The sequence below is a fragment of the Primulina huaijiensis genome, unplaced genomic scaffold (assembly GCF_012295235.1).
Source record: "Primulina huaijiensis isolate GDHJ02 unplaced genomic scaffold, ASM1229523v2 scaffold5913, whole genome shotgun sequence".
NCBI classification, from domain to species: domain Eukaryota; kingdom Viridiplantae; phylum Streptophyta; class Magnoliopsida; order Lamiales; family Gesneriaceae; genus Primulina; species Primulina huaijiensis.
The window spans coordinates 265,087-274,787 of record NW_027360836.1 but is presented as its reverse complement, the minus strand read 5'-3'; the positions used below and the strand labels follow the sequence as shown (position 1 = coordinate 274,787).

The 9,701-nt window shown below is 38.2% G+C and overlaps 2 protein-coding genes across 3 annotated transcripts; one reads left to right on the top strand and one right to left on the bottom strand.

Annotated features, from left to right (window-relative positions):
* The first annotated feature begins 29 nt into the window (after positions 1 to 29).
* Positions 30 to 5,524, top strand: LOC140970391 (uncharacterized). Of its 2 annotated transcripts, none has more exons than XM_073432076.1 (9): positions 30 to 198; positions 346 to 1,891; positions 2,372 to 2,510; positions 2,615 to 2,700; positions 2,911 to 3,134; positions 3,548 to 3,634; positions 4,189 to 4,288; positions 4,498 to 4,708; positions 4,819 to 5,524. In XM_073432076.1, exons 1-9 carry the CDS (start codon positions 50 to 52, stop codon positions 5,196 to 5,198), a joined length of 2,922 nt encoding a protein of 973 aa, XP_073288177.1. In that variant the 5' UTR covers positions 30 to 49; the 3' UTR covers positions 5,199 to 5,524. The 2 variants fall into 2 exon arrangements, with proteins under 2 accessions (XP_073288177.1, XP_073288179.1); XM_073432078.1 differs by having other exon boundaries at positions 62 to 198; positions 318 to 1,891; positions 4,819 to 5,521.
* Positions 5,525 to 6,304: 780 nt separating this feature from the next.
* LOC140970446 (lysM domain-containing GPI-anchored protein 1-like) lies at positions 6,305 to 9,302 on the bottom strand. The gene is made up of 5 exons (XM_073432210.1): positions 8,316 to 9,302; positions 7,685 to 7,802; positions 7,428 to 7,589; positions 6,846 to 6,877; positions 6,305 to 6,689 (listed from the first exon to the last, which is right to left on the bottom strand). Exons 1-5 carry the CDS (start codon positions 8,992 to 8,994, stop codon positions 6,418 to 6,420), a joined length of 1,263 nt encoding a protein of 420 aa, XP_073288311.1. The 5' UTR covers positions 8,995 to 9,302; the 3' UTR covers positions 6,305 to 6,417.
* Between the last annotated feature and the right edge of the window lie 399 nt (positions 9,303 to 9,701).

The window sequence follows — 9,701 nt, the reverse complement described above, 5'->3', positions numbered from 1 at the left end:
AATTTTCGCGTACTATCTGCCTTTAAATACCCACAAAAACAAACAAATTATGAATGTCACCCAACAAATCTTTAAGCCCCCTCCTCTCAATCTTCCCAAGTTAAACCCTTCCTCTTCGTTTCTATTTAGCAAATACGTAGAAGCTGTACATACGGGTCAACCGTGCTTGTCAACAGAGTTGCGCTTTTCTTTTCATTGGTATGTTTTTGTTGATTTTGATGTGTATAAATCGTGGGTATGTGTGAGTTTTTTTTTTTAAAAAAAAAAAATTTCTAAGTTTTTCTAGACTGGGTTTTATTTTATTTTTGGTGTGGCAGGATTTGATATATTTTCCATGTTAGCAAGGATGGAAGAGGGGGGAGGGGATGTGGAAGATGAGTTGTTTGATCTGAACAAAGAACCCGTCGAGAGAAAAAGGAAAAGGGTCGAAACTGATTCAATTGATAGTGGGCAACAAGGGTTTGATGTTTTACCTCAAGTCGTCGGGAGGGTTTTGAGGTCTAAGACAATGGCTGAGGCTGAATGTGGAAGACAAGCCATTGATTTAAAAGTAGTAAAGATAGAAGTTGAAAATGAAAGTGAGGTTTCTATGTTGCCGGAAAGGGGAAAAAAGAAGGATAGGCGTGGGAGGCCTCGAAAGATTCAAGGTAAAGATGGGGTTTCCTCATTGAAATTGAAAGAGAAGAGTGGTGTGTCTGTAAAACAGGAGAAAACAGACGAGAGCAGTAAAGGGACAAACCGAAGGTGGAAGAAAATGAAGCGTGGACGTGGAAGGCCACCCAAGGTGGACACAGGGGCTGCAGCTACTGAAACTAAGAAGGAAAAGGTCGAGTGTGAGAATGATAAAGTCTCTTTCTTTAATAGGCGTGAGCAAAACAATGATCATCATAAGAAAGATGAACGTGGGAGTGGGATGAAGCGGATGAAGCGGATGAAGGCTGATCCTAATGAGTTAGGAAATGAAATTGTATGGCAAGCAAAAGGAAAGGAGGAGTGTGCTAAAGGGAAGGATATGGGTCGTAGGGAACAGCAACAGTTGGTGAGGGATCAAATTGTTGTCATGCTTAAGAAAGCTGGATGGACTATTGACCTCAGGCAGAGACAACAGAGGGAGTATATGGATGCTGTTTATATAGATCGAGAAGGAAGAACTCATTGGTCAGTGACATTGGCTTACAGGAAGTTCAAGGAGAAGATTGACAGTGGTAATGCTGATTCTATAGATGTTTCTGCATTCAATCTGATCCCAGAGGAGTCGCTCAGCACTTTGTTCAGAGTCACTGAAAAAGGCAAGAAAGCGAGTAAAAAGAAGAAAGGTGGTGCAAACACTATCAATAGAATTGCTGAGAAGGTGTCATCCAAAAGCAAATTATCAGACGGAGGAATCTCAAGGTCTGGTCGGGGAAGAGGGCGAACTTTGTTGGCTCGTAAGCCTGGAGTAGGGTCAGATGGTGACTATGAATTGTATGAGGGAAAGCGCACTTTGATTTCATGGATGATTGATCTGGGAACCATTCCTCTTGGTGGGAAGGTAGCGTATAAATCCCGAAGACATGGAAAGAGGTTGCTTGAGGGGAGGGTTACAAAAGATGGACTTTCTTGCGATTGTTGTGGTAGCATGCACACAATTCAGGACTTTGAGGCTCATGCTGGAGGAAAACATGGAAATCCATTTAATCATATATGCATGGATTCCGGTAATTCTCTTTTGCAGTGCCTCGAAAATTCCTGGAAAAAACATTTAGAAACGAACTATGTAGGATTTGTTGCCGTGGATGTGGATGGGGACGATCCAAACGATGATACATGCAACTTTTGTGGTGATGGTGGTAACTTGATCTGTTGCGACAGCTGTCCTTCAACTTTCCATCACGGCTGCTTGTGCATTGAAGTAAGAATGGCTGGCATTTTGTTTGTATTGTCCTCCGTTCGTTATTAAATATTTAATACCGTTGGAAATAGCTGCACTATGAAAGGATTCGGTGAATTGGTACTTTGCCAATTAATGCAGAGTATTTAAGAATTCTACCTTTAATTTGGTAATCAAATGCGAATGACGCATAACTCCGAAAATAGTAACCACCTCAGAAATACATGTCAGCATACCATCTTGTGTTTCTCATCATTAATCTGAGTATAGCAACTAATTTCACACCCTTTACTTGCGTCACTCTGAGCATGCACATGAATTAATGTACAACCTATATTTGCCTTAACCGTGCTATCTGTGCGTAAGATGCTTTTACATTCATGATGTTTTAGGATGTCAGTGTGTAATCGGCGTTTTGATTTAATAAAATACAGGAGTAGATATTATTGATGTCCTCTATCATTTTAGTTAATGACATGCCCATGTTATTTTTTTCTGAAGGTTCCTTCTGGAGATTGGCACTGTATGCACTGTTCCTGCAAATTCTGTGGTAAAGGTGGTGAAACCGACTCAATGGCTGATGACAATGAGGATTCTAATGTAGCTGAGTTGTTCACTTGCCTATTATGTGAGGAAAAATGTATGCTTTTCTTATCCTTCCAAAATTGTTGAGATGTATTCTTATTTGAAACCTGATTTTACATAAATCACAAAGAATTGACACAATATCTTGTTCTTTTGCAGTTCATGTGCACTGCACTCAAGGGAATGTCGCTGAAAATTTCGATTACAGAGACCATCCATCTTTTTGTAGCATGGAATGCCTAAAGGTAATTGTCTATTGTAGTGTCTGAGTTGATGAGTTTTATCCATAAAAAATTGTGCACTTTTGATATTTTAATTTGCTTTGCTTGGATAATTTTTCTGATGCTATTGGTCTCAACTAATCTTAACCAGTCCAAGATATTCAATGGCCGGCAATATTTCCTCTGTCACCTTAATTTTATTTTGCACTGATATGTATTGTCTTTTGCGCTCAGATTTTTGAGCACCTACAGGTTATTGGGACTAGATATGAACTAGAAGAAGGATTTACGTATACCATTCTTCAGTGTCGTGATGAATGCATAAACGAAGACTGTACGGTTGAAGAAATCAATTCCAAGTTAGCTGTTGCTTTTACCGTTATGGATGAGTGCTTTGAGCCTATCATTGACGAGCGAAGTGAAACCAATGTGATTCACAGTGTTGTCTACAACTGTGGGTAAGTACTCTGCATTGAATTCTTCGTTAAGCAGTATTTTTGTGTATTAAGAAGCTTCTATGATGGGTTTTGCTCTGGTCATGGTTAATTGATATTTTATCATCTGAAGTTTGCTTTTGGTTATTTCAAATTTTAGGATTTACAGCTCTTGTGCTATCATGTAAATGAGAATTGAAGTGAAACTTTATTATCTTCTTTCTATATTTCATAATGACGGCTTCTACATGATGAAGTATAATATTCTTATTTTGTGCTCTCTAGCAATATATATAGAGCTTTCTTCTTTTCTGATCTGTTTTATCTTGTGTATATAAATATTTTTCGGTGGAAGCAGAGCACTTTAACAATTATATTTCGTCGTGGACTATAGATAATGGGACTTTTATAATTTTCTTCCTTGTTGCTGTTTCTAGGTCAAATATTAGACGGCTGGACTTTGGTGGGTTTTACACAATTGTCCTGGAGAAGGGTGATGAACTTGTTGCCGCAGCATCTATAAGGTTTTTTACATTTGAATATTTGATTATTTTTGGGTTTGTACACTGGTTCATTGGCTTAGTATTTATTTTGCCTGACAGAACAGATTTGTTCAGATTGATCTTTATTAGACACGTGTTGCATGTGTTCCACATTTATAATAAAGACCACTAGGTTGGAGATTTTTCTAATAAGTTAGCTCTTTACGGATGCTTCCTGCAAGATTCATCATGATACGATAAAGGAAGAATCTAAATCTACTTGTCCGACTACAATTTTTCGTTGTGCTCTCTTCTGTTTCATATGTATCTCGTCAATTTTGAGTTGAAACATTTTGTCGAAAATCTTCATCCAGTCTGGACACACTATGAAAATGAGTTTATCAGAATCTGTATTCAAATAGAAACCTTTGTTTCAATAGTGTTTGAAGTCCTTTTTGTTTGGGGTTACTTTTGACATATTGATTCTCATTATAAGGCCAATTTGGCGACATGATCCTATTTTTATGTCCTCAACTGGTTTTATGTTACTCGCGCAATTGGTGCTAACAGATTTTCTTTAACTTTCTAACTAACAGAATCCACGGGAGTCAGTTGGCAGAAATGCCTTTTATTGGAACTCGGTATATGTATCGTCGTCAAGGGATGTGCAAGCGGCTCCTAAATGCAATTGAAAAGGTAGTTTCTAGTTTTTTTTAAAGTTTCTTCATCATTTTTTTAAATTGCTTTGCTTGTGTCCTGATTAGTAATACTGGAAAGAATATAGTGCTAATTTTTAAGGTAGTGCTGTATGACGACATTCTTATCGATCTTTTGTGGGTAATTGTATTTTTCGTGGCTTGTGGTAGTTTGTTGTCTTTTTATTTAACGTGAGAAATTCATCGCAGGTTCTCAACTCTCTTGGTGTTGAGAAATTGGTGATTCCTGCAATATCTGAACTAAATGAAACATGGACAAACAAATTTGGGTTTGTTCCCCTTGAAGAATCTAAACGAAAAGAAATGAAGTACATGAGTCTGATGGTGTTCCCGGGGATAGACATGTTACAGAAAACTGTTTTCGAGCATCGGTTCCATGAAGGACAAATGAACTCTGCAGGTATTTCCTGATAAACTTGGCCATCATCATTCTCTGCTTCATTCTATTTGTTTAATCCAAGAGTGAAATTTTCTAACGGCAAACACTAAATCGCCATGTATCTGCTGCAGTCGAATCTGGTGCTGATTTACCCGATAGCGCAGCAGTTACAGGGTCCGTAGGCGTCGAAGATTTGCATCAAAACTCACTGGAGCAAAATAATGATAAGAAAACTTCAAGTCTTGACACTTGTACGGCGAAAATTGATGGTTCCGAAAACAAAGTTGGTGCTGTTGAGTCTGGTCCTGCCAGGTCCTCCGATGAGACTATTGATTCAAAGAATGGAGTTTGTGTTAACGAGTCGCATGGTCAAGAAAGTTGTGTTAACGATCTCGATGCATCAAAATGCAGCAAATCTTTCTTAAAAGACAGTGCTAGTGCTGACTGTAAGCTTGAGGCAAAGCAATCTGACGATGGTTTTAGATTGCCATTGGTAACTGGAAGCCTGTGATCGGCCACCTTGAAATATCTAGAAGGAAATATGGAACATTGAAAACGGGCTAATGAAATATTGAAGAGTCGGTTGTCCTTTTGAAGTAGCTGGGTTTTTGGCATCTCTCGGCTGAAGCTTGTCTTCAAATTAACATGATCTTGGACAGGGGAATCATACCCACAGGGAATATGGATTATGTTACGGATGAGATGTATATAATTAACTAGTGTTGGATAGTTTTCAAATTTGCCTTTTTGAGAAATCGGTAAATGTGGCAAAAAATTTCCCAAGTGCCTCAGTTTTTTATGCTGTTTCAATCACTTTTGCATGGGCAATCCACTTTTGAAAGCAATAGTTACAAGGATCCTCGCACGATCGGGAAATTCGAACTCCCACGAATCAAGTTGAATTCGATAAATGCTTCCCTCTCAAAATTGAAAGAGAAAAAAGGAGGAATGATTAATAAGATATTTGATCGTATTTCTATTTTTTTTTCACTTCGTAATCAACAATTGTTAATTGTCGATATCAGTCAGATAAAATTTTTGAGAGTTAAACATATAAACTTAGATAATACTATTTTATTGAGTTAGTTTTTTAATATGAATTAAGTTCAAATCTCAATCTTTAACAATAACTAGAATTAAAAAAAGTAGTTACTCAAATCTGACTTGCAGGTTCGGGAGTAGCTAAAGCTCGATATTTCGCAAAGCTATAAAATGATTAAAATACCAAGTAGATATTTTTGGAATTAATTGATAAAAATGAGATAAAGAATATAATCGGAATTCTACATTGGTCAAACAAAAATAGATATGAAATTAATTTCGAAAGGCTCGAACATCCAACTTGATTAGCTTCGGCTCAAACTCTACGGAAATCTACTAAAAAAGGCCGAGGAAACCTGAATGAGGTAATTTAAGGCCCCCACTCCTAAAAACAAACGAGTAGTGTGTTATCAGTCAAGAAATAGTTGTGCAGATGATAGCCTATCAGGGAACTCATGTATTTTATCGATGGTAAACAGGGGGAATAAAAGCAAACAAACTGAAATACCAGCAGATACGCAATTCAGTAGCACGAGCACTTTTTTAAGAAAACAATAGGTACGCTGCAATTCAATAAATTTGAAAAACTGCAGCAATAAATTGTAAGCATACAACACACAGGGAGGACCTAGTCAAAAACAAACAAACAAAACGTAGCCCCAAATGTTACACCATGGCAACAGTAGAGGCTACAACGGGATGGATAGTACAAACTTGACAAAACACAATACAAGGATGATTGGGAAACAAGACAACCGATTCATTAACGAGAAAGAACTAGAAGAACCAGATACACTTCCACTAGGTCCATTTGCAGGTGAAAATCCAAGAACGGGCACAGTAGATGATTTTGGGTTCGTACTGGGAAAACCACCAGGCTCGGATGGCGAAGGTGCTGGAGTGAAAGATAAATCTGGGACGACCGTAGGCGGAGCAATAAGTGGCGGAAATTGCTGTGTTCCTGCAAGGCAAATTATGTATGCCAAAAATAAAGGGAATTGAATAGTTAATAGTAATTGTGGACTGTGGATCATGAAAAAGTTTCCATGTAAAGTCAAATATTGAAAACACCATATCTTCTAAGAAAGAAGCATTGCTTCTCATTTAACATCTTTACCTGGGCATCTAGGTTGTAGAGTTGTAGACAACCTGCATATAACATAGAAAAAACTAGGAGTCAACTATCATTTCCTAGGAAATACAGGTTTTAATCCATCCAGCAAAATGTGTGCCGTGCTTAAGATTAGCCTGAGTCCTTGGATATCAAAGAACAACGACAATGTGACGAAGTTTGTTTTGTCGGCATCATCATTCTGATAGTCCATGGGTCGCACTGAATAAATGTATGACATGTACCATAGCAGAGAAAGGGAATAATGCTACAATATTAAGCTGTGCTCTTTGGCGTCTTTTTTCCCCCCAAAAAGTAGATGCAGTTCGATGTTTGGATATGCTTGTTAATTCTCTTCCAATTTTTAAAATAAAAACGACGTGGAAGCATGAAAAATCACGTTTTTTGAAGTCTTGATTTCAACTTTTTACAGGCGCAAACTTGTAATAGTCCCAACTATACATTAATTTTTTGAAGAATTATTTTTCTTATAAAAACTTCTCCATCCAAATGCGCTATGACAAAAACACAAGACGAGCTAAAAACCATCCTCAGTGGGGTGACCAAGAGTAAGTTAAAAATCCATACGTCGCAGAGATGCTTCCATTAACATAGCCACTATAATTGCAAGAAGTTACATTGCATCCAGCACTAGATTGTTGGGTGGTTACGTTTCCCAGCATAAGATTGCTATTTCTGCATTGCATGCTTGAACAAGAAACCGCTAACGAGGCTGGTGTGCAATATAAACTGCAAGAATCCCAGATAGGCATTAGGCATTAGGCATTGTTCAACACGACCTACTAGAACCAGATAGATAAACATAACCAATTTTTTGAACTCACTTGCGACTCCCTGGTCCACAACTGCACTGCACACAATGACTAGCAGTTATGGCATAACTCCCGTTTGGAACAACTAAGCCATAATCTGATGCGAACTTTGGGAAACTAGACGCACAGGCTGCAAATTCATTATGTTATAGCACAAAGTATGCTACTATGTAACAGAAGAAAATGATATCATACTCTGGCATTTTTTTTAATCAAAATTGACATGGTTTCTCCAATAAGCTGAGTCAGTAAAGGCGGAGGGACGAATCAAAATCTTCACTTTTTAAAGAATACATCAAAAAACATTCTATACATCCAAAAGGAGTGAAGTTCTTTCAATTCCGGGTATTATAATCAATATCAGCATGCATTGTTCATTGGAATGTAGCTAAAGCTATAAAACAATTCCACTAACAATTCATATGAAAGTTGAAAATTTCCACGTTTGAGATATTATTCTATAAAGAGGAGCACTTAACTGGCAATTACAAACATTAACGAAATGGGATTCTCAATTTTTTAAGTCCTCTCTGGACAAGAATCTTAAATCAGGCGTCACAAACATGATTAAACCAAACCTAATATATGATCAAAATGTGAAAAAAAAAAAAAAAAAAAAAAAAAAAGAAAAAAAAAAGAGTACCAGATAATGGAATAGCAAGAATGTCACCCTCAACAATCTCCATACTCCCCAAAGCATTCACATTCATCAAATCATTCACAGTTGTCGAATACCTCCCCGCAATCCCCACCAGAGTATCCACACCTTTAACGACGTAAGACAGGTAAATCGCCGGCAAATTGTTGTCGCTGTTATCGAAACAAGTACAAGGCAGCGGGATATTAAGCTTCGTCCCGACGCTAATCACCGAAGGGTCCGACAACGAAGCGTCCGGGTTCGCCTCCTTAATCTGGTCAGCAGAGACAAGATCACCGTAAACGGCGGCTGAAATGGCGGTAAGGGTGTCGGAAGGACGCGTTTTATAGAAAATGCCGCCGGATTTCCGAATGCCATCGATACAAGAGCAGGGGATAGGTACTTTGAGGAAGAGCTGGGAGGGCAGAATGTGATTTTCGACATCAGGGTATGATATGTCGATGGAGTTAGCCAGTAGGAGGGAGATGGGGTCCACAGCGAAGAGAGATGCTACTTCGGAGACTTTGAGGTCCGTGTAGAGAGTGTACCCGACGAGTGAGCTACAGGTGCCGGAGTTCGAGCAAGGTTCTATGGTGGATTTGGTGGAGGCGCGTGGGACGAACGCGCCAACGAGTACAAGGAAGATGAGGACTCCAAGCGTAGTGTTGAGGTCCTGGAAGGACATTTTTTTTTACTGGGTCTTTTGTTTTGGGTCGGATTCTGCAGAGGGCTTGAGCTTAAAGTCTCAAAATGTAGCAACGTGGATCACAATGTGTGTTCTATGGGGTGTGAGAGAGAGGGACTACGTGAGAATGGTGGAGCGAATGGGGGAAAGTGGTTTTGAAAGTGCAGAGACAGAACAAAAGCCAGAAACGAGACAAAGCACTAAACTTTTTCGAACAGAAGTGTGTGTCACTGTGTGAGAGAGAGAGAGAAAAATGTTTTAGAGAGAGAAAAGAGAATCTCTAACGCTTCGATACATTTCAGACATCGGTCAGCTCAGGTCAGCCTTTCTCCATTGCGGGGGTCGAGCATGAAACCGAAGCGTTATACAATTTTACTAATTTGCCCTCCAGATAGCACTTTTTTTCTTCACTCTTAGTAAAAAAAATCCCAGAAAAAATTAATATTTTTTTCCATATGCATATCTACTATTGAGTTCATAATTTACATCATTTTAATTTAATAAATGATATAGATGTAGTACTACAAAACTTATCTTATAATTTAAAAATATTTTTGTTTCTCTTATTATATAGTTGAATTATATGCGATGTAAGAGGATATTTACATTACTAATCAGCTTCAATTGACAAACCAGATCATAATGATATATGTGATCATAGTAGTACAAGCCATTTTATAACCTTCTTTCTCCATTGATAGACCAAT